This window comes from Ischnura elegans, chromosome X, assembly GCF_921293095.1.
Source record: "Ischnura elegans chromosome X, ioIscEleg1.1, whole genome shotgun sequence".
In the NCBI taxonomy this organism is placed as follows: domain Eukaryota; kingdom Metazoa; phylum Arthropoda; class Insecta; order Odonata; family Coenagrionidae; genus Ischnura; species Ischnura elegans.
Window position 1 is genome coordinate 45,015,930 of NC_060259.1, and position 25,116 is coordinate 45,041,045.

General features: G+C 37.9%; 1 protein-coding gene across 5 annotated transcripts in view; it reads left to right on the forward strand.

Annotated features, from left to right (window-relative positions):
• The window catches only part of LOC124170492 (protein unc-79 homolog), a 175,155-nt gene that overhangs the window by 95,288 nt on the left and 54,751 nt on the right, over positions 1–25,116 (forward strand). For 3 of the 5 annotated variants that reach the window (XM_046549237.1, XM_046549242.1, XM_046549238.1), the window contains 6 exons: positions 3,435–3,556; positions 4,899–5,433; positions 9,320–9,461; positions 15,073–16,003; positions 17,222–17,554; positions 24,834–24,922. In XM_046549237.1, coding sequence (XP_046405193.1) covers positions 3,435–3,556; positions 4,899–5,433; positions 9,320–9,461; positions 15,073–16,003; positions 17,222–17,554; positions 24,834–24,922 — 2,152 coding nt within the window. The remainder of the gene's footprint in view (positions 1–3,434; positions 3,557–4,898; positions 5,434–9,319; positions 9,462–15,072; positions 16,004–17,221; positions 17,555–24,833; positions 24,923–25,116) is intronic. The other 2 variants (XM_046549239.1, XM_046549243.1) reach the window with 1 other exon arrangement.

Genomic DNA, 25,116 nt, shown 5'->3' on the forward strand with positions numbered 1-25,116 from the left:
TCAGCATCTCTTAATAATCACTTATTAAAATTGCCTATGGTCAGAAAGTTTCCTTTGTTTGATAGGGTATTAATAATCCTTATTTAAGTCAAGTGCTACCTGCTAGCAGCCAACATCATATCGGTGCTCAAGGCCTTGCACCAAGGTGGCCTCTCACAATGACAGGCAGAACCAGAATGACGTCACACAGGCTTTTCCCAGCATTCATACTTAGCTGTCGCATTTTCGCGAAAATTTTCACTTTTCATTTAATCGCAAAAAATAGATATCGTCATTTAAACATCTAAAAGTGTGAAATATTTACTTTAGGAGTAATAATCTTTCGATTTAGGCATTAAAAAAATAATTGGAAACCACCTTGTTGGTAGTATGTTTCACCCCACAGGGAATGAACAGACAACAATCAACTGGCTCTAAACACCCTATTTTTTCTGTAACAATAGTGCCTTCTCAATTTAATTGGGTGCGAGGAAGTTAAATTGAACCCAAAGAAAATTTTATTTGCTTAAACATAAATTATATCTGCTTGAATTCATTATCACCAACCATTGATGATGGCTAATGAAGTGAGCACTCAAATTAAAACAGCTATCACAGCTTATGTACGTTAAATGCTTTACTTCGCCAGTTACAGGCAGGGGATGGTTGGTTAAATGTTTCACCAGACAGGGATCGAACAGACAACAGTGAACTAGCACTCAACAGGAAGGGGCCGGTTGATCGTCCATTTCACACTATAGTTTACGAATAGAAAGCAGTGAACAGGTTGTCAACAGGCAGGGAAATATGATTGGCATGGTGCTGCCACCTACCTATTGGAGATAGCAAATGCAAACAACACCGATACTGTTATCCGTACATGTATACGTGCACATGGTCGACTGTATTGTGATTAAGTTGTAGGTTGTGGGGAAAGCATTTATTTATTTGAGTATTATTTAACCTGTGCTAAATCCCTGCAGCGTTTAATTAAGTAATTCGTGCATCCATTCAGTGATAGTGAAAGTCACGATGTGATACTTGTTCTTTAGTGCGTTCATTTTTTAATTTATCGTCTCTTCAGTTTTTGAGCGATTACTAATATTTGTATTAACCGTGTAGTATTCATATGTGTGTTATGTCGCCGATAAGAGCCCACAAACATTGTCAGAGGACTATGTATCTTGTATTTGTTTTTGTGGAGTGAAATCATAATGTTCATGCATAAACATTAATGGCATGTTTCTCTTTTGAAACACTCATATTACATTGGCATAGTGCAGAACCAGAATTGTATTCGTTTAAGGAAGTCTTTCTTTGATGAACACTTGTGAAATATTTGTTGGTGTAGTGGTTGTTCTGTTAATGATGGCAAAGCTTGCTTTTCGATAACTTTTCAAGATTGTTATAACTGATGTGGATAAGCACAATAAAAGTTTTTCTCACAATATTTCAAATGTATTTCAACTTTAAATTCAATGTTTACGTAAATTATTTCTTGCCTAGTAACAAAGTAGCAACAGCGAACAGGTAAGGAATAAAGTAGGAACTGCTTGGGAGATAACAGGCAAATAACCACCTCACAGACATGAAACAGACAAGGCGTTCCAATTTACATTCTGCCAACAGTCGCCTTCTTGTTGCCATTCGGACAGCAAATAGGGATCTAACAGCCTAATGAACAGGCAGTGAACTGTCAAGCACAGAGTCCCCTACCTGTTCACTGGCTGTGGTCCAACAAGTAACAGAGTAAGTCCAACAGAGAATGGCGCTTCCCACAACAGGGAGAGAACAGACAAGTAACACTTCTCACAGACATGAAACAGACAAGGGGTTCCAATGTAGAAACTACTAACAGTCATCTGGCGGTTGTCACTCGGACAAGGAACAGGGAGCCAACAGCCTATTGATCAAATAACGAACAGGCATTATTGTTACAGAAATCGACAGGTGGAGTGTAGATTAAAAAATAGTGGATATCAATGGCTTTCTTTTAATTTGGGAATTCATGATTTCCATGATGTTAATCTCAATATCATTTCAAATGCTGATGGGATAAATCATTTTGCTGATGGGCTGTTTGTTACAATAATTTTAGATTTTTATTGTCTACATAAGTATTGGTCATTAGAAATGAAACTTTTAGAGCTACAAATGGAAAATGTAAGTAAGAAGATTGAGTATTTTTTTGATGATGTCAATTATCAGTGGCATCTCATAATTGATAGTAAGAGCCATAAAAGATAACCCTTTCCAATTTCCTTTACTTTTTAATATTATGCTTTGAATAACACTTACATTTTGTTGGTTATTCGTGAAAGATATTGCTGGGGTATGATACTAAATTTTATGGCTGCAAAAATGATCTAAGTCAACAATTATTTGTATCAAACTTTGCTTATATGCTGAAATGTACATATTCATGAAGATATGGGCACATGTATGTATGTTACGAAAATTAAGCTTTATACAGTCCTTCACTGTAAGCTGCATTCATCAGGGTAGAGCAGCATATTTAATGGAGTTAAATTCGAGCCATATTAAATCATTCCTTCTGATCTTACTTTAGCTACCCTATCATCTCCTCTGCTATCAATTCTCTGCAGACTGAAATTTGTGAATGCTAGATTTACCACTTTGTTTTTATGAAGAACTAAGATCTCACATTTGGACTTGAAAAGAATTTTGTTAGCAATTCAGTAAGATTTATTCCAAATTTCCAAATTTTTTCAGTTTTCATATTTTAGTTCATTCTCAATGAAAATTATCTATGCTATTTTGCATTCTGTTGGTGGTCATTAATAGTGAACCATTTAAGATTTTGCGTGCATAAAAGGGTAAGACATCCCACTGTGGAGAAAGAGAAGTCATTTATGACTTGATGGAAAAGGTGGAAATTGTAACCTCATGAAAGCAGGCTTGTTTTATGGTTACAAGCCTTAACTCGAAGAACATTGGAACTGAAATTTTAAAGATAGTTGAAGATTTTAAAAATAGTAAAGAAATTGATTTCTTTCTCAGCTGATGGCAGTAGCAGGGGGTGGGGGGGGCTAAGAGAGCTATAACCCCCCACCCCCATTGGGTCAAAACATACACTAGATAAAATCAAAACTCTTGGAGGTTGCTGTTTTATGCAAGTTTATGCAAGTATTTAGTTTTATTTGCCGATATATTTACCTACTTTAACAAATTTAAATACAAATTAGCTCTAAACTTAGGGCCTATTTTAAATGCTTTTGGTATGTTACAATCCATCGGCAGATTCAGAGAGGGGCTAGGGGAAGTTTACCCCCCACTTAGCCTCCCTTTCTCTATCCTGGATCTGTCACTGGCTGATGGTATATATTTATGAAAGAATAAGAAGAAATTGCATTTAGAGTTGGCTTGCCAAGTATTAGTCATCTCTTTTGTTCATTATTTAATTTAATTTTTCATCTTAATATCATTTATTTCAGGCATTTCCTACGGGTGAGAAGTCAGTGGCAAAAACTCAAGGAATTGTACTGCGACATCTGTATCTTTTGCTTGGGTATAGCCAAACTGATCGGGGGTTCCATGTTCCTCCTCAGAAATTAAGGTATTTATGCACATTTAATTAACCTTTGGGAAACCATTGAATCTCGATTAATATCCAGCCGATATCCATTAATACATAAGTGGAGGAAATGCAAATTTTTCATGCACTCCAAAAAATTGTTTTGCCTTAATTTTCTGCATTCCTTTTTCTCTCTATTGCACACGAAAGGTAAAAATAGGGATGGACCGATTCAGGATTTTTTTGGATCCAGACCCGGATCGAATCCTTGATTTCAGGGGTTGGATCTTTGGATATTTTTGGATCCAAATGCATTTTGAATTGCCTGCCATGAAACGAAGTAATCATCAATGTTTCTTTTGGGTCCATAGAACCGTAGGAATGCTATTTTGATTTTCATACAATTTTAATATTTCTAGTGATTAATCATCAATTTTAATAGTTTTCAAGTTATTTAAAAAAAAACTAATATCTTTACACACTCGGGATCTAATCGGTTACACTTGGGTTTAGAAATGAAAACAGCGGGGCAGTGGAATGGTGGCCGAGTTGCGTATGAATAGCATCAACACATAAAAAGGTCTGCTATAGAGTCTCAAACACAATGGCTTCATTCCCTCCCAGCAGTCGTTGGCCCTCTGCATCTCAGGAATACAGTTCAGCAGTGGAAGGTTATTTCGATAGAGCCATACAGAGTAAAAGCCAAGAGAAAAATGGCAAAAATAGGAATGTGGGTAGAAAAATCAAGAAGTTATCAAGAAAAACCATAAACCTAGAAGAGAAATTGAAAGAGGTCAATTGCTTTGAAAATGGAGAGCGTCAAAGCAATATTTCGTGGACGTTTAAACTCACGATGCCTTATTCTGAACAAAGACGAAGTTAAAACATCAAATGCTTATGTCACTGTGCGTTGCTAATATGATGTCCACTCTTTCATAAATTTCAAATTAGTATTTTTTTAACTGTTTAAGTCCTGTGTTTTCAAAACATTTAAATCTAATTCTGCAAAATTTAATGACATTAATATTACAATGTACATATTATTGCTGAGTTGAAATGTGTGAAAAAGTTTTAATATAATTGATTTATCGTTACTCATTAATTGTTTTCCTTGCAGTATGTGGAGTGGTAGAATAATGTGATCATCCCTTATCATGAGAGTAATTTTTTGCTGCATTTGAATCATACTCAAATTAAGTTGAAAAGCTAATGTTTGTGCATCCTCACTTTAATGGATCTTTTCTAGTTGCCTCTTTTAGTTTAGCTGTAGTTATGGGATATTTTTTCAGGGAGAATTTTGTACACTCATGCATTGCAAGTTTTTCTCATTAATCTTTGTAGCAAGTAAATTATAGTTTTAAGAGGTCATTCCTGTTTATTTCAGGACGTCATCTGTCTTCAACGTCTTTCTGTCCAATTTGCCTCAACTGCTGGATCACAATCACCTCCTTGGGTGGCTTCTTGTGCCTACAACTCTGATGCTCTTGCAATATTGTCCCTGCCCACCTCCTCAGCCTACATCCTCTACATTCTCAGCTTCAGCGACTCCTGGAGCTCAAACTCATCACCATGCACAGTTCACTCACCCACTCATTCCCACTGGTGCCGCATCTGTGCCTTTTGCTGCCTTAGTTTCCCCTGCTGCACCAGCTGGACCATCAACATTTTCCATATCAGCTGCCCCCATTAGTATGACTCCCCCTCAAATGCCAGCAATGGGCCCTGGGGCATCATTGGGTGGTGGTGGATCCTTATCATCAGGTGCAACTTCAACTTTACCGTCCTCTGGATCAGCTCCTCCATCATCATCTGCATTGCCTGAGTATCACCATCAGCAACAACCAACATATAGCCTTTGGTGTTTGGAACCTCATTCACGAAGATGTTGGCTCATGTCTCTTCTAGTTCTCCTTTACAAGGTAGGTGGGACAGTGACCATACTGCCACTAATGAGCTGATATGTTGATGCAAGACTTGAGGTTTAGGGTGGTTACTTGGGTGGTTACTTGGAATATTTGATGATGATTGGCAGAATCAGCTCTTGGTTCCAATCCTATGAGAAGAAAGGGAAAATACTCGATTGGATAATGTTTAGAGGTTCTGCATTGGCTTCAACGTTTATTTAAAAAAATCTGTTTAAAAATAGTATATGCTAATGCTTAACTTGCAGGCATATGGAAATTATTCATGGATCTTGTATATATACACCCATGTCTCGTATAGCGCAAGGGATGCGTTCCTTGGGGTCTTTGCGCTATACGAATTTGCGTTATACGAGAGCGTTTTAACATAGGGAAGATAGGGATGCGTTCCATAGGTAGCATAGGTCTTGGGTATTGAATTTCTTCTAAAACATCTATATTCCCATAAAAAGCCTTAGAAAAAGTTATTTCTATAAATATTTATAGTTTAAAACATCTTTAAAGATAGTATTCACGCATTCAAAGACTTTTATTCACGTTAAAAAAAATTCTTACCTGCTTTCGAAATTCCATCCTGTCGTGCGGGTGGGCTAACATCTGCTATCTCAGGGGATCGTAATGCGTTGCCGGCAGTTGACGATTTTTCAAACTAGTCTAAAAACAACTATTGTGTCACCCAGGCCCTTTTGTCGCTCATCGAAATGACAGGAAAATGCTACTTTAAATGCCATTTCATAGCCAGCGGAGTTTATGAATGATAAATCATTTTAATTTGAAGTCCTCCGAGTCATTAGCAGCTACGTGAAACAGTCTTTAAATGCCTTGAAACCTGACCCAGGTTTTCCTTCCCTGAAAATGAATGAACGAGAATGCATTCTTTTCCAAAAGAATATCGTCTCGTCAACAATAAAAACTAGTTGAGGGGGAAAGGAGCCACTTTCAATAACAGCTTGGAGTTCATTAGAAAATGTTGTGGTGGCTGCGCTATCATCACTTGCAGATTCACCTGATATCGCCGCACTGAATACCTGCTTGCCGTTTAAATTCTGGAACCAACCAGAGCTTTCACTAAATGTCTCGGAGCGATTACCACTCTCGTCTTTTTGTACTGATTCACCATGAACTTTCCGTATGTGTAGACCGCTTGGTTGAAGTTAGTGCGGCTGAGGTCACTGATATTTTAGCTTCGTCTTTATTCAGAATAAGGCATCGTGAGTTTAAACTTCCACGCAATATCGCTTTGACGCTCTCCATTTTCAAAGCAATTGCCCTCTCTCAAGTCCTCTACTAGGTTTATGGTATTTCTTGATAAATTCTTGATTTTTCTACACGCATTCCTATTTTTTTGCCATATTCTCTTGGTTTTTACTCTGTATGGCTCTATCTAAATCACCTTCTTCTGCTGAACTGTATTCCTGAGACGCAGAAGGCCTATGACTGCGGGGAGGGAACGAAGCCATTGTGTTTGAGACTCTATAGCGGACCCTTTTATGTGTCGATGCTATTCATGCGCAACTCGGCCACCGCTCCATTTCTCCCCCGTGAATACCGATGACCTTGAAGGCTTTAGCGTAGACACTCTACCTGGAAGTCAATCGCCCTGTAACCTACGACGGCAAAAATACGTCTCAAATCGTATTGCTGAAAAAAAACTCATTTCCACTAGCCCCACGATTAATTAACGATCTAAATTATTTATTATCATTCTGTTAAGGAGACGAGATAAATTACTTCGGTAGGCCGGCTATCTGGACCCAATGACGAGTAATACTTTTGGCAATTGCACAGCAATGAATTTCGATTAATATATGAACAAAAAAGAAGATTTGAGGCAAGAAATAATATTAATATGCGTAAATTGGTAGAAATTTCGTGTGTACTTAGCGCAAGTTCACGTTTTATCACGAGAGCGTTTAAGATATGTGATTAGGCTACACTGCGTTGCAATGTTTCCCCGAGGAACGAATTTGCGCTATATCGAAATTGCGCTAATCGAAATTGCGCTATACGAGACATGGGTGTACATAAATGGGTAGTTTAGGATTTCACATAAAAGATTGTATATGTGAATGTTACATAGGTTTCCAGCTGTGGTGTAAAACCAGTTACATCTCATGAGATTATAAGTGTGGCAGTAATTGTGTATTTGTTATTCTCTTTTTTCCTCTGTGCCTGGTTGGCATACCTTAAATAAAAATTAGTGAACATCTGTAAGAATGAACTCTTTAGATGCCCTCTATTAGCTAGTTCATTGGACTTAAATTTGGATCTTTAGCAAAATTTTAATAAACCTCTCTTTTTCAGAACTATCAAAAATCTACTTTGGGTTTCCTTTTTAATTTTCTATCAAATACTTTGCAATTGTTTGACAACTATTAGAATATTTATATGGTATAATAATACAGTAGAAGTTCATGTAATGAGTTTTGAAGATCCCTGGAAAATCACTCATTATAATGGACTTACACTCTAAATGTAGAATAATATGTATATTGGTAAGTCGTCTCGGGTGACTTGCTGTTAATTTTACCTGGAGATGATTCAGATGTTGTGTTTAAATTGTCAATTTTCGAAAATTTTGCTCTGGACAATTATAAATGTTTGTTGTTTCGAGCACAGTATATAAAATATCTGGGTGTGTTTAACAACACCATGGTACAGACAGTAAAAGTCAGAAGCCTTACCCTGTTAAAGCTTCGTTATGCTCTCTCTAACTTTCTGATACATTGTCGGAGAGACGTTCCTAAAGCAGCAGATTATGTGGTTTGGCTTTGCCATCTTTTTATGTAGCCTAATTCTCGAGAGAAAGATGTTTTTCAATGAAATGTGTGTTGGCATGAGAGTTGGCTGTAGCCAGACGCAGCACACAGCACGATTCATGGCATTCAGAAGCAGCTAACATAGAGCTCTGGAATGCATCCTCAGCAGGCTCTGAACATTACCCCCGATCGATGACAGGCAAACCGGCGAACAGAATGGGTTATCTCCACACAAAGCTATGTTTGCTTTAATGTTATGTATCTTTGATAGACTCTGTGCCCACAAGCTGGGAAGTCATTCACTTGAGATGTGCGTAGTGATTTAATCGCCACAGCTACATGTATTGTGTCTGTGATGCTTATACATTTATTGGCTGACAAAATAAACCTTATGCACCCTTTTTGGAGTTATTATCAGCTGTCACAGGTAACTTGAGTGACCCAGATGTCTTTCTTGATCAATATTAATACACTACTCTGTATGCTACTCTCATCATATCAGACTTAATTGTGTATGTATATACTAGAGATATACTTCACATACCAAGTACATAACGTGGCAGACTTCTCGGCCTCGCTCTATTCTTATCTTTTGAGTGAGTCACAGGTCTTTTGGCAGTACACTGCTTATCTCGTTATACTGTGATTCTTGCTATATGCCATATTCACTAAAACGAGCTTCCACTGTACTATGGTATTTTGTGTTAACTCTGCAGTGGTATGTTCCCTAGGTGAAGGGAGGAGACAGTATTTATACGATGTAGACGTGAAGTCAATGTATGTTGAATTTATGAAGGATTAGTCGCAGAACTCAAAGTGAAGGTTCATTCACTCTAAAGACAATCAGGCCATTGTCCATCTAGGACTGTCCTGCCTCCCCATGCCATCTGGGCCAGCCCTTTGTTGTGGTCAGGGGTTGGTATATGTGCAGAGGCATGGCCTAAGGTGGGCAGTGTGGTGGAATGGTGGCTAGGAAGTGGGTGCGCCTCCGCACACATGCACACACAGTGTTAAGCATTTGAATCAGGTATTTAAGTCTCTAACATGTAGTAAGTTTGGTTCACTTGCCTTAAAAATTGGGAAGTGTAATTTTTTTATATTTTCTTTTTTTTTTTTGAATTTAGTACCAGTATGGCCAGCAGCCATTTTCAGCAAATGTACAGTCATTGGTGAAAATAGTGCTCAACACTTTGGATGCTCAACGTCATCAGTGTAAACGAGTGCCCACTAATCTGGTGATAGGAAGTCAGAATAGCCGGTCCAGAGGTAATTCTTACAAATTAATTATTTTTCATAGATTGCAGCATGCATGTAGTGTGATAAAGGCATGTTTTATTTTAAGAAACATTAACTTATTTTACTATTTTGCTTAATTAACAACTCCTACGACAAAATTCCGTCAATGTTGAATGTCAACCCTTTCTAAGTGATGCCGGAGCAGTACCCAATTGGGCCAATTTCCCCTCATGCTCAGACCCTTGGTGCCTCTCAGGCATGGAGTTCTCTGCTTCTCCACCCCTTTTTGTTGTTGCTTCTTTTGGACCTACTCATTTCCTTGTTAAATTTTTTGTTATTATGTTCAACATCTCTTAACTTTACTGGCAGAATACAACTCATATGAGTTTAACATTTCTTTTACAAAAACAGTGATATTTACTGTGTTTTTATTGGCTCCCAAAAAGCCAAAACAATTGCCCAGTCAGGTGGGATAAGGTGCATATTAGACCTGGAGTTCAGAAAGTGTTAATCTTGAGACAGGAATAACTTTCTTGTGTATAAAATAATTGAGGTGCCAGCTCAGAAATCATGGTGACGGTGGAGATTTTTCAGAGTTTGGGGACCTTTTTTATCAGGATATGCCTGATCCCTGATTGAGTGCTTTTTAGAGGGCATATCTAGTATGGCGCTGCGTCCGTCGGATGATACGTTAAGCCATGGTTTCCTTGCAGCATTTTGTTATAAGCAGACTAATCTCCACCCTCCCTTTGCTGCAGCAGGAATAACCCATGCTGTTGGTTGCCTCCACCAAATGTCTTACTACTTAAAAAAATGCTATTCCCTTGGATATCGAAGTTGCCAATAATAATAATAATAATAATAATAATTTATTTGTCCGGCGATTTGTTCTCACAAATATAGGACACGTCAATTATGGTACAAAAATACACAGATACAAAAAACTACAAGGTATTACCATACATCATGTAAAAAGCAAGGTGTTATGGATGAAGAAAATCATCCACAGAATAAAATAACTTTTTCAAAAGAAACTCACGAAGGTTTGATTTGAAGAGATATATGTTTTTGACTCCCTTCACTTCTGGTGGGAGTTTGTTAAATAGCAGTAGGCCCATGTGCCAAGGTGCATAACTTGAGTTCTTGGTTCTTGTAAATGTTTGATGGAGGCTTGTAGAACTCCTTGTATAATGACAGTGGTAATCACCATTTGTTGCATAATTCGAAAGATTCTTTTTTGCACAGACAATTACAGCATACATATATACACAGGGGAGAGGTAAAATGTTGAATTTCTTAAAAAGAGGGCGACATGGAGCATAAACAGGCACCTTGCCGATAATACGCAGTATCCTCTTTTGAATTTTGAAGATTATTTTGGAATTGGGTCTAGGGCCCCAGAAGAGTATACTAAACATTACATGTGAGTAGAATTCACCATAATAAATTGATAATAGTACATCAATATCTACAGTTTTTCGGATAGACAGGATCAAATAACAGACAGAACTCAATTTACTGCGAAGCTTCTGAATATGTTCCTCCCAAGATATTTGATTATCAAGAGTTACACCCAGGAAAGAGGAACTGAGGTTTTGTGGAATAGGTTTACCATCAGTCTTGACAGAGATCTGTGATTGCTGTTTATTCTTGTTGCAAAAGTAAATTAAATTAGATTTCTCCACATTGAGGAGGAGAGAATTTTGATTACACCACTCTTGTAAGACACGTGCTGCATCATTAGATTTTAAGGTCAGGCTTTCCATTGAAGTGGCAGACACTAAAACATTGGTATCATCAACGTACAATACTGGAAGTACACCTGGTACATATTTAAACATATCTGGGAGGTCATTTATAAATAAAAGGAACAGAACTGGTCCCAGAACTGAGCCCTGGGGAACGCCCATGACAATTTTTTTCTCAGGGGACATAAAATTGGTTCCATCCCTTCTAAGGACAACACTTTGTCGCCTATCACTCAGGTAAGACTCAATCCACTTGTAGCCTGCACCTCTAATTCCAAACATTTCAAGTTTTTGCAGTAATAGACCGTGATTGACACAGTCAAAAGCTTTAGAAAAGTCAAAGGAGAGAATAAGTGATGCCAATCAAATGGATTCCTCTGTTTGCATTGAAGCATTAAACAAGCATAAATTCAAACTTGTAAGCATAATATATACTGTGTGTATTGTGTGCAGTTGTATTTTTAAAGTCAATAGTTTTTGCTAGCCATAAATTATTTATTAAACCAATACCGGTGGAGTTAAGAATTACTTGAAAGTAGATTATTTTTTCATTTCATTTTTACGGAAAAAATGATAAATAAGGTAAATTGAAATTATGGACCTTCAAAAAAATCTGCTTATGGTAAAAAATAAATGTTGCACTTTTGCAACTTAGGCTGAATTTGGTTTTCTATAGGTGGTTATGCAACCCGCATTGCCATGTATTGTGTCTCGTAGGAATGTGCCGTTTTTACTGTCAGATATAATCCTACGCCTTTTTTAGCACGTATTTGACAGATATCGTGATATCTGATAATTAAAATTCTTAGATATTATGTGTCCAGTGAGATGTAGTATTATTTAACCTAAATATACAAAATATATAAAGTAGACTTGCGTTGCGGTTTGAAAGAAATGAGTCAAAGGGAATATTTTCTCAGAAGAGCATGTATTTCACAGTTTTTAATTTGAATTTTTATCACAACAGATTGAATTATGACAAATAATGACTGTTTACAATGTATATGAAAGCATTTTGGGTGCAATGGAACACAAAATTTTGTACATTCAGTTATAGTTTGGCTTTTTTACTGTCGGTACCGTCTTTTGGTCTCACTTTTATGAACTCCATAGGCAAATTCATCCTTCCTTACTTCACAAATCAGTGATAAATTTCATGACCTATCTTTTTTATGCTTTGATGTCCATTTCATTAGGGTACGTCATCTACTGATTCATTCACTTCACTTTTTAGATGCGTCCCTGCTAGATACGATTTCAAGTCTACCAGTGATATTTCACTTCTGTTGCATAGCCTATACAATTTCCAGGCATTAGTGCAAATGCTGTGCAGTAAGTTGATAAACATGGGTCACCACCAATTTTACTCCAAATTATAGTGTGGTAATTTGCATTTTCATTATCGTGTAGGTCCACACCTCCCATGTAGTTACTATACTCCCCAATAACTCAAGCCTGTGGAATAGTATTTTCTTTTTCTTCTTTTCTGCTAAAAGGTTTTGCTGGGCCTAATGGAAGCGCATAACTTGTATTGCTGTCTACAGTGACAACCGAGTTATCATTCCATCAAACAATACTGAGATCTACTGCTTCATCAAATACTTGATACCATGTTCCCCTCGGCTTTTTGCCAATAGTTTTACTATCTACTATCGAGCACTTCTCCATTCTATTTTCACGGACGATTCCCATGGCAAAAAATTCTTTTTCTTTCAAAACAATATTTAGTCTGCACGACAAAAAGAAGTTATCATAAAAACATGCGATGATTGGAGGGTTCAGGGATAACCTTGATCAATTCCAGAATAACACTTGCCCCCAAGCCTACCTTTCAATCAAAGTCATTTCCCTTCGCCTACCATATGGTTGAACCCTAAAGCCGTGTGACGAACATAAGCACCAAAGTTTAAAGCCAAATCTAAAGGGCTTTCTTTTAAAGAACATTTTTGCACTGTGGCGACCAAAGTAAGGTATCATTTGTTCATCAATTGACAAATTATGGGCAAATATTCCAAATTGTATAAATTTCTCATTAAAGTCATCAAATAGAGGTCATAATTTACAAATCTGCCATTTTTGTCAAGACAGGAAATTGTCTGAAAAGTGTATTTTCTTTTATTGATATAAATCTGTTTTGGCTCAATGATTTCCGAACCAAATCCACACCTACATTTTCATTTTTTGACCAATATCTTGCTGTAGAAGCCGGTGATAACCTCATACAATAAAAAAACCCAGAATTTTTCTGATATCTATCATTGACAGACGAAAACTATGCCTGTTGTGGTCGACTAAGTATTTATTTGAGAAATCAGGGTTCCCACTCAACCGTGAAAACCTTAAAACCGTGAATAAGCCGTGAATTTCGTCTACCATGAAAAAGCCGTGAATTTCGCCATGAAACCTTAAACATATCTCAATCTTAATAATAATACTACGATTGACAGATCAAATTCAATGTGTTAATCATGTTTCAAGGTCAGGCACGTGCAGACTCTTAGTCTATGCATTTATCTACACAAGAATTCTCGAAGCGTAGTAATTGGTCCGTACTATATAACGATACATTGACCGATATTTTCCATTTTAAAGTCTTTTATTTAGTTTAAGCGTTTCAATATCAGTGATAGCTTGGGATGGACTTGTATTCGAAAAAGGACGAATGAAATAACTTGTATTTCTAATAGACCCAGAATGAACCATTTACGAAAATTATCTAAATCGAAATAAGTTTGTTTCCCACACAAAATGAGGGCACATGCCGTAAGCTTTGAATTATGAGTTTTCCATTGAAATTTTACTTGAGGAAACATTTCTACTGCAAAAAGGCTTTCAATTTATGATCAATAGAATAGATTAGCTCTCAATAGAACGCGCTCACCTCGCTTGAGTTTATGTGAATAATAAAGTGAAAATGAAAATAACTTGTTTCAGCAGGTATTTATTTTGCCTTTATATATATCAAACCAAGAGCATTATAATTATTTGAAATCGTTTATTTTTTTATTTTTTACATTCTATAAATAATTTTAATAAAATGGTTTCTGCTATGTCAGAAAGATTGGGTAAGGGAAATTTGGTTACTGTGCAGTAATGACAATGTGCGCAAAAACAATTTCTCGGCGAGGAATTAAAAAAGGACTTCCGGTGTCCAGATGGAAGAAGGTCCTAAGGGTATTCGCATATTAAAGAAAGCCATGGTATTCTGCATCCGGGCAAGAGCGTGGTTGGTGTGGGCCTTTAGTCGGCCCTGAATTTTAGAAACGATAGGTGACATCATAACAGATATCACTTTTCATTGCTGCGTTTACATTCACGGCGTCCGTCGTGTACGTTAATTTTTAGTTAATATTGGGTGATTGTCTTATTGTTGGCTAAGTGATGGACCATGAATATGACGACAGTGCAACCGTGAAAACCTGGAAAAAAACATGAATTTCATTATTTAGGTAGAGTGGGAACCCTGGAACTACATAATTTTTCTAGCACAAAATCATTAAAAAGCTTGAGAAATATTTAACTTGGAGAGTATCCACTAAAGAAATAGGAGAAAACGTTAATGCAAAATCCACTCCTCCACTTAGGAGACAATTCTGCTTCTTGAAAATGAGCTATAGGAAAAGTGCTGATACCTTTTCTTGGGCATTTCTAAAGAGGACCGCCATAATTCACTACACCTGATGTCTCGATTTCAAAGGTTCCGTCAATGTCAACTTCGATATCTTTGTCTCCAACCTCATTTTCTAAATATATATGAATGTACAAAGTTTTGTGTTCCATTGCAATAAGTTTTGGGTTTGAAAATTTCAAATGGCGTGAGAACTATACTATTGGCTATCTTGATGAGAAATAATGCTACTTTGAAAATATAACTCTCTGATATCCTCCTCAAGCAGATGTCAGTCAGCCATCCCTGGGTGGTGAGCTGGAGCCCTCAGGTGATACTCCCCCACCATCCCCGCACTATCCTGATGCTTCCTCGGGGACAGAAGCACTCATATCTCGCTCAGCATCACTGACTTCGGGTGGAATGGATCCAAAAATGGCTGTCGCCGGAGTGGTGGTTGGGGCAATGGGTGTTGCTGTTCATCGCAAGCCTCTGGTCACGTCTGCCGCTGCAGCCGTGGCCACCGCTGTGGCTGGTGGGCGCATGGCCGGCAACATGGAAACCCACTGGGAGGCTGAGGAGGAGGAAGAGAGGAAGAGGCGGGAGGTTACTGCCACCCGTGAGGCCCCCAAAGAGGTGGCCACCACTGTGGATGAGGGCAGGCGACGCAGAATGCTGAGACGTGGCCTCTCGGGGGAGCGCTGGGCGGGATCCAGCCTGGAGGAGGAGGAGGAGCCAGAGGAAGAGCGCCGCCGGGGACGGAGGCAGAGGCGAAGGGTTGTAGACACCCAAACTGGTCACCGCAGTGTCTTGCCAGTGCTCTCGGGCCCTGAGTCTTCTCTTTCAATGGAGGAGGAAGAGGACGTCTTGGAGTCTGAGTTGGCTGGAATCGGCCCAAATAGTAGTACAAAGTCTTCAGACAGTACCCTTCATGGGGGTGGAGTTGGAGGGTGTGGTGATATTGTTTGTGGGGGCCACTCCTCGTCATCATCATCATTTATTGCTGAGGAGGCAGCTCCCCTCATGGCTACCCACATTGTTGGAGAGGTAGCACATGCACCCATGAATTTAGAGGAAGCCAAAGCTACAGCAGTCATTGTCTCTGAAGAGGGTAGTCTTGGTGCTGTCTCACAGTTCGGGGTGCAGTTAACACCTGGAGTTGCATTGGCTGAGGCAAGGCGTGTTACTGTAGGTCCCCCTGCTGTTGTAGTTGCAAGGTGAGATCATCTTTTTGCTCTTTGGATAAATAGCCCTTTGTATGGAATGTTGTTTAGCCAATAAATCTTCACTTCTGCAGATCCTTACAGTCTTTTTGAGTTGTCAAAGTGATTTGGACGCCAAATGATAATAATTTTAGCTTTTGTAGAGATGATTATCAGTCTCATGCATTCAATCATTCACACATTAGCCATGAAACTATTATCATGTGATAAAATTACGGAGCAAGCTCCCTGATTTCTCGCTAAAAGTTTTACTAGCTAATATGGTTGATGATTCCTGACAAACTCTGAACGATCAAATGTTGTGATGGGCACAATTTTAATCAAAGAGATGTCGCGTGAGACATGCACTGATTAGCTGAGATTATAATTTTACATCTGCAAGTGTTAAAATGATCAGATAATATTTATAATATCTTGTAAAATATCCATCTATGTCAATCAGCATCAACCTTGCCTTGAATCATATTTCAAGCGTAATATTTTTACTCTTCAAACAGGCAAGGGTAGAAACTTTTTAGGCTGTGCTGCTGAGCTTCATGCCTTTTTTTGCTAAACTTATATGCATATTGTCATGGCTTTTATGAAAAGTAATAAAAATTATGATAAACTGATGACTTTGAGTACAACCCACCAAACACTAGGTTAGGGACTACGAGTTGTCTACTGTGACCAAAGACCCTATGCAAGCCAGAATCCTATTAGTTCTAGGTTTAAATGCCCAAGTGCCAACTTATAGTAGTCAAGATGTCGTTAAGTTGATTAAGGGAGTTATAATTCCTGTAATACTGATCAAGTATGAAATATTTTTCAATGCCACATTGAGTTTTATGACCAGAAAACCTTGTTTAGGGCTGCCAAGATGAAAATCAAAAGGGGCATTTGTCCAGGGGCCTACGCCCAGAACTGGTTCAGGTTCCACTCCATTATGCATTTTTGTAGTATTCTCATATAAGTTTAAGTCATATGTAAGAAGGTATTCTATTTTTTCTATTTTGCATAAAAGCATTGGTTTAGTAGCTTTTTAATGATAGAATAAATTAATCTGAAGTCATTGAGACAATACTCTGCCCCTTATATTATTAATAGACCACAGTGGAAATGAAAATTTTTTTATGGCAGGGAAAATACTTATGATTGATAATTTTACACCCCAATGATGCAATGGCTATAGTACTGTAAAGCATCCATCTTTATTAAATCTGTAATTTTCAGCTCCATGACTACTGCTGTCCATCATGGTGCCATACCTTCATCTGTATTATCTGAAGGAGCTTCCCTAGGAAAGCAAATGAAGCCTCATCTGTCGACATCATCTACCTCGCCATCATCTCCATCTTCATCCCCAACCCCATCAGGAACCTCAGCTTTGGGCCAGCAGAGGGCTGCAGCTTTTCAGCAGTCCAGAACATTACCAGCATCAGGATCTGCAACTAGTGGAGAGCTGGAAGGAGTATGGTGTGCCACTGAGCTTGTTCCAATTAGGAGAAAATTGTCAGACTCAGCATCCCTAGGCACCTCACCAGTTTCCACTGGTCCTGCTACTGGGTAAGTTTATCTTCATTGAAACCTATTATCTTGAGGCAGGTTATTTTCTTGCTATAGTCTGCGCTTTATTTAGATGTCCTTGGTATTTAATTATAATGAAATAGGAGTATTACTAATGTCCCACGTCAGAAAGAGTATTCTTAAAGTTGCCTATAATAATAATAATAATAATAATCTTTATTTGCCGGAAAGACAATTATATGCAATACATAAATTGTATAAGGCACGTCAAAAACACAGGTTGGGTACAAATAAAAGATATAAGGCACAAACAGCAAAGTGAGGTGAGCATATATAATATTACTGTGACAGGTACTCTGATATAGAGTAAAAGCAGCCTGAAAGTAAAAAGTCTTTCAGCTTGTTTTTAAATACCCCTTGACTCATGGGATCTTTTAGCTCCATAGGGAGCTTATTGTACAAAAGTAGACTCATAAATTGTTCACCACAGGCAGCACTTTTAGTCCGTACATAGGGGACATGCAAATCTTTGTGCTGCCTCGTATAATGAGTGTGAATGCTGGCGTTTGGGACAAAGTCTTGGAAGTTAGTCTTTACTTTGAGAAGTATGGTGAATATATAAAGACAGGGCACAGGTAATATTCGTAGATCTTTAAACAATGGCCGACAGGGTGTCCGATAGGGTTTGTTGGACAATAAGCGTACCACTCTTTTTTGAATTTTGAATATGGTAACGGCATGTGGAGATGAACCCCAATGCAGAATGCTGTACAGAACATGAGAGTGGAATTCACCATAATACAAGAGTAGCAGAACATCTAGTGACACAGTGGAGCGTATATACCTGATTAGATAACACACAGAACTGAGCTTACGTGCCAATTCGCTGATATGCATTGCCCAGGAAAGATTAGAATCAATAGTCACACCCAAAAACTTTGTACTCTCAACTTGTGGTATACATGCACCGTTAAGGTCCACAGTGATCTGCCTATTATTTTTTCCAATACAGTGGAACTTGGTTAGTACGTTCCTCCTTAGTACGTTTTCCTCCTTAGTACGGCGATTTCCCTCGGTCCCGGTACCATCCGAACAAAATACAGGTAAAAGAATTTGGTTAGTACGTTTGAAAAAATTGCGCTTTCCTGGTTAGTACGCTCAATTGCTTGCCGTGACGCAACCCGCAATTCGTTCTCTAGTGTCTTCTTAAGGGTCGCAAACGTCTGAATTCATGATTTAATTTATTATTATTAGCCATTAACATTCTTCCATTCATTCCACATCTCTTTCTTCTACCGTAATTTATCCAAATGCATTTCTGAATTCTTGTGACGTGATGAAAAATAAAATGCGGCCATTTTTTGGGAATGTCTGACTATGAAAAACTACAGCCAATAAGAAGCCCCAGTTTTCCCCACCCCGAGCTCCTCACCTTCTGTTGCCTTTGGAGCTTGGGAGTGCCCACTGCTGCGCACAAAGTTCGTGAGTGGGCAATTGTTGCTATTGCACGAGTTATCATGATGAAGAAATGAGTCTTAACGGTATTAGACAATTCCCACATTATCTAAAACAGCACTGCTCCATAAACTCGACGTCGTGCGTATTTACTTGACTACTGTTGCGGGAGCAGATGATCCTCTGGATCTCCACGCGAAGCTTAGCTTAAAAATACTTGATCTCGGAACGAAAGCAGACGACATTAGACAAATTTTGAAAGTAAATTTCAACTGTTTAATATAAAATTTTCTTGTAATTACGTCGTAATCTAATAATCTTGCGTGTCATCAGTTGATATATCGATCGATTTTACAATCGAAATGGTATCATTCCAGAAGCGAATGTCTACGGCTGTTGCCGTAACTTGAAAGTCAATATAATTTTGCCCAATTTTTATGATGTTTAAAAAACCAGTTGACTTACTCCGGGTTGTTGTTATATTCTCCGAGTACACTGTGAGAAAGAAAAATGACTTGTCTGAGCTTCACTCGTCCTCGTTCTGTAAATATATATAGGATAAATCACGGGAGATAGACGCCGTAATCATGAAATCCTCTCCGGGATGTCCATGAAAAATTGCGATTTTTATTCACATGGTATTGTTTTTCATGGTAGCGCTCATTTTCTTGATTTTAAATGTGAAAGGAGTTCAGGAAGGCGATCCTATGAGAACTACTGATAGTAATTGTAATTATGACGACTTTTTCACTGATTGCAATAACCCCGACTGCTATTATTTACTTTCCTCGTTAGTACGTTTTCCTGGTTAGTACGTTCATTTTTCGTGGTCCCTTCAGAAACGTACTAACCAAGTTCCACTGTATTTGTGAAGTAGATAAGTTGAGATTTACAAACATTAGGCTTCAAACAATTTTTAACACACCATTTATACAACTGCTGGGATACAGAGTTAGCAGAGGTACATAAGCTATTCACTTGAGATGAAGTAACCACAAAATTGGCATCATCAGCATATAACACTGGGGTGATATCAGAGGATCGAGAGACAAAGTTAGTGAGATCATTCACATATACTAAAAACAAGATAGGGCCAAGAACAGATCCTTGGGGGACACCTTGGGAAATAACTTTTGGTGGGGAAATAAATTTCACACCATTGGACACTACAGCAACAGTCTGTGATCTGTTGGCGAGGTATGATTCCAACCAGAGAAATGGAATACCTCTAATACCAAAATAGGATATCTTATTCATAAGAATTTTATGGTTGACACTATCAAAGGCCTTAGATAAGTCATAAAACAAGCCAAGTACTTCAGCTTTGTTGTCTAGAGCATTCAGAATTATATTGACTGCCTGAGAAATAGCTTGGGAAGTTGATCTTTTCTTTCGAAAACCATATTGATGGGGAGAAAGATAGTTATTTGATTCCAGGTAAGAGGTCAATCTGTTGTAGAAAATTTGCTTGAAAACCTTGCCAAGCTGATTGATAATTGAAATTGGTCTAAAGGAGTTAAAATCATGAGCAGAACCCTTTTTCTTGTAAAGTGGGATAACTTTAGAACTCTTTAGAGAATCTGGGAAAATTCCTAGCTGGAGAGAGTTGTTAATGAGTAGTAGAAGAGGAGATTTAATGTATTCATATGATAAACATATTAGAAAATGGGGGACATCATCAGGACCAGCACAATACTTAGGGCTAGACTTGAAGATGATAGAGGTCAATTCACGTTCAGAGCAAGGATGAAGGAAGAAGGAGGTAGGTGAGGGATGAGAAATATAGAATAACCTAGAGAAAAATATAAAATAACCTTCAAGATTATGCCTATAACACATCATTAACTAACACTATCAGTGCATATTGCTTTATTTTTAAGTATTTTAGACACTCTGATAGGCATTATCTTGGGATATATATCATCCTACAGTTTTCTAAGTGCCTCATCACACAAGAAATAAAAAATACAAATGTGTGCTAAATTATTATGTTTACTTTGGTATGATATTTATGCCAGTCGTTAATAACACTTCCATATGCAAATATTTAAATATTGCTCAATACTTTCCAAGTATCAGTAAATTATTAACCCACATCTTCATGTTCATTGAAAGTTTGAATGTCTTAGTGGTTATCATAAATATATTTTCGATAATTAAAAAACCATTGGAAGCATTAATTAAATGAATCGTTTGCCTATTTCTAACCATTTTAAGGCATATTTAGTGTATCTTTTATTTTTATCATTCTCTCCATCTTCCTCTTTCCTTTGTCAACTCTTTAGTGCTTCAGCAGTCTGTGAAAGATAAGACATGAAAGATATGACACAATTTAATTTCATTAAATCGATAGCTGCAGATCTTGCTAGAGCCCATTTGGGAAGGAGAATTTTAAATCTTAGACTCTCGAGGCAGGTAGGATTTATTATTGAGTAACTTCTCCATCTACCAATAGAAGAAGGTGAAGAGTTGAAAGGATCGAGAAGCAGACAACGTGTAGTGTCCGCCGTACAAAAAAAAAGGAAAACCTCTTTCTTATGTTTCCGACGTATAAAGCCTGTGTATGTGCTATTATGGAAAAATGTAATTTTGATCACCTGCAGAATGCATCAAGAAAAGGAATAAGTGGGATATATTTCATACTTACTTATTATATAGCCTTCGAACTTTAACATTTAAGGCCTTATTTTTAAATTTGGCAAAATATTAATGCTTAAATACAGTGCAACCTCGATATAACGACACCCCACGGTGCACTAATAAACACTCGCTATAGCGAATTGTCGCTTTACCGGAGGTGGAGCAAATAATAGCCAATATACCTGTTGCGAACAGATATACAGGAACAGGAGTGGTGCGGCGACAGATAAACATCTATCCGATAAACGTAAGCATAAATCCAGACGAAAGGCGATGTTTTTTTGCATCACTAAATTTTCTTACTCAAATAACGACTAACTATTCAAACAATTTATAAGCGCCGCACTGAATAAAAATCATGCAAAGCATTGTTTCGTCAATCATTATATTTATCGAACGACAGTTTACCACATAAATTTGAGACTGAGCACTCCATTAACTTCATTTCTAACAGATCGCTAGCAGTTACAGAGGTTAAGGAGTCTTGATGAAAGTCTTCCGGCGGTGAAACCCTCGCTATGGCGAGAGCCAACGCCGAAAGGGTCTCGTAAAAACGAATTTTTAACACGCTTATTATAGGGTCAATTGACGGTGCATCGGCTATCTCTCGTTATAGCGGGGGTGTCGCTATAGCCCGCACTCGCTTTAACGAGGTTCCACTGTGCGATAATAGAGTGTTTTTGACATCAGTTTTTTGATTCTGTTTCACATAACAATGTTACTAAAAAATTGGTTCGTACTGGGAATGCACAAAATAAATATAAGTTTTAGAATATTTAATCAGTTAAAGAAACATTAAACTAAGCAATAAAAATGACATTGCAACATTTTATGAATTTTTGATTTATTGCGGTCTCTCAGACCGCATGTCACTGATAGTGTGACAAGAATTGCATGTCACTGGTTAAGGGTTAAGCATTTTATGTACAATTAAACACAATTTCAGCAGTACAATATTTCTGATAAAACCAAATAAAGGAAATGGTTCAAGGTACATATATCAATGGTTCAAGCATTAATATTATGGAGTGTGCAAGAAAAGGTGCACCATGAATACTTCACTTCATTGTCTTTGTGAGGAAGACTAGAGCAAAAATTGATCAAATAGTACTGAAATTTGTTTTCAGTTTCATTGCATTAATTTAGACCAATAACACAATATTCAAGCTCTCCCTGCTTCTTTTTCCCTATAATCAGAATGTATTCTTGGAAAATATGATCAGCAGACGACAAATCCCCGCTACCCTTCATCTATGTACTTAGAGAGCCTTTCTGGAATTTTTGGGTTATCAAGTTTCTCTACACTAATTCCAGCATTTAAAAATGCTTCTGTAGTATGGACAAAAAACTCCTCTTTTGCCTCCTTCACTTTCTTTGATTGAGTAACTGTCTGTTCAAATGATAGCTGTCGTTTTGTGGGTCCCCTTTATTTTGCACTTTTATGTGTATCGCAATTGATGTGCTTTAACAATGGGTCATGTCTTTCAGATTCAAGTCTTTTATCCCAAAATTTACACAGTAATACATAAAATCCTTCTGAGCCGAATTCACTCGCCTTGGTATGAACGGTAAAACTAGGTTTTCGGCATTTTAAAATTCCTTTCCTTCGTTTGATTTATAAATCTGTAGCTATGATTGAAAACAGCCCAAATGCGAATCACGACCATTCATGACAGTGTTTTCAAACTGGGTGCTGGGTAGCTATGGTATAACCATAAGTAATGTATAACTTACATTTTGGCCAAAATTTTTCATACCGTGGGCTCCATTTTGATAGCCCTCACCTAGGTGCCGAGGGAAGGTAGGTTCAACAAAATCGCTTAGTATTGACTACAACTGTTGCCAATCGGTCAAGAAAGGCCATGAAAGAAGCATGCATAAATAAACATAATCAGATACAAATAAACTTGAATTGGGGGTGTGTTGAAATGATTTTTTTTTCATTGAAGCTCAGTGGAGCACCAAATATCCGAAGATCCATCCGCTAATAATTAGCTCCCCTTCTCCTCCTATCCTTTCTGTTCCGTCCTTCCTTCCCCCAACTACTAGTGCTTAATGCTTTCAAATAACATTAGGTCGTTATGGATGTCTTCAAACGAGACGAATCGCACTGTTGACGGCACGGTGCTGTCGACTGCCGCTGTGGTCACCAGCACAACGGTGTGCCGTCTACAGCGTGAAATGCAGGCAGTGTTATATTGAGACCGCTTTCTGACGGTTCGACATTTAGCAAGCCGCCGTTCACGGCACGACGGCGTGAAAATCAGGCCGCTATCAGAAGAGACGACTCGCTCGCCGCGCCATGTGCCGTGCCGTGAACGGCAGAAAGTCGTCTCATCTGAAAGCGGCCCTCTGTTCCCAGCCAGTGGCCATGTATAAGTCCACAAAATTGTTAAGTTAGACCCACCCTTAAGTTTTTCCTGCAACAAGTTATCCAATAACGCTGTTCACTGCATCACGGTGAGTCACCAGTGAGTCATGGTGAGTTACTGCTCAGCATTGACACGTGCCGGGTGTGTGAGCTTATACTTACACTCTTTGAATTTCTTTCAGGTTTTTATTGATTCAGAATATCTATTTCTTCAGGAGAGGAAGCGCGTCATTCTAGATATTTCTGATAATTTCAGGATTGATAAATGTGAAGCAAAGAAAGAGGCCGTCATTAATGTAATGGCAAAGTCTGGCGGAGACATCAATACAGTACAGATATTACACGAATGCAATATGCGTGAGACAAAACAAGCAAATTTACCGTGGAATCGTAATGAGATAGATCAATTGAACGTCAGCAGCGTTATACAATGAAAGCTTAGGCTTTAATAGATTATAACTCATTAGATGTGATTTTTTTGCTAATTCACCGAAAATCGCAAAAAACATGAAATTTCGGTTTAATTTACAAATTTTGCATTATTTCGTGTTATTTCGCGGTATCGCATCTTGCGAATTTCACTGAACTCTAACCTTTAGAAATAGTGAGAGCTTTATTTATCCTTCTTGAAATGGCTTTCATAATTTCATGGAATTTATTTTGTTTCAGTCGAATATGGCTGCCCACCAGTGTCATTATAATTTACTTTTTTAGAGTTATAGAGCTAGAGATTCAGTGGTAAAATTTTCAGCGAAATAAAATAAAATTTGTTGTATTTTCTGGTTATTTAGTTGTGAAAAATCTGTTTTATTGATTCTTTATGATTTGTTTTGTAATGTGTTTCCATTGCAGGAGTGAAGGTACATGGCATGACAATTATTCTAAGCAGCTTTCATATCCAGTTGTGGAGAGACTGCTTCCCATTGGAACATCTCGACTAGGTGTGCTATTATTTAATTTGTCTGCTTCTAGTGTAGTATCTCTTGCAATTCAAGCTACTCTAGCTTACAAATTCATTCCGATGGTCAGTGTATACCCTTATAGTTGGTTCTTAGTAGTTTCTTCCATTGCTTTGTTAAGAGGCTTAAAGACATTTTTATAAGAATTCTAACTATCTATGGTGTTATTTCTCAAA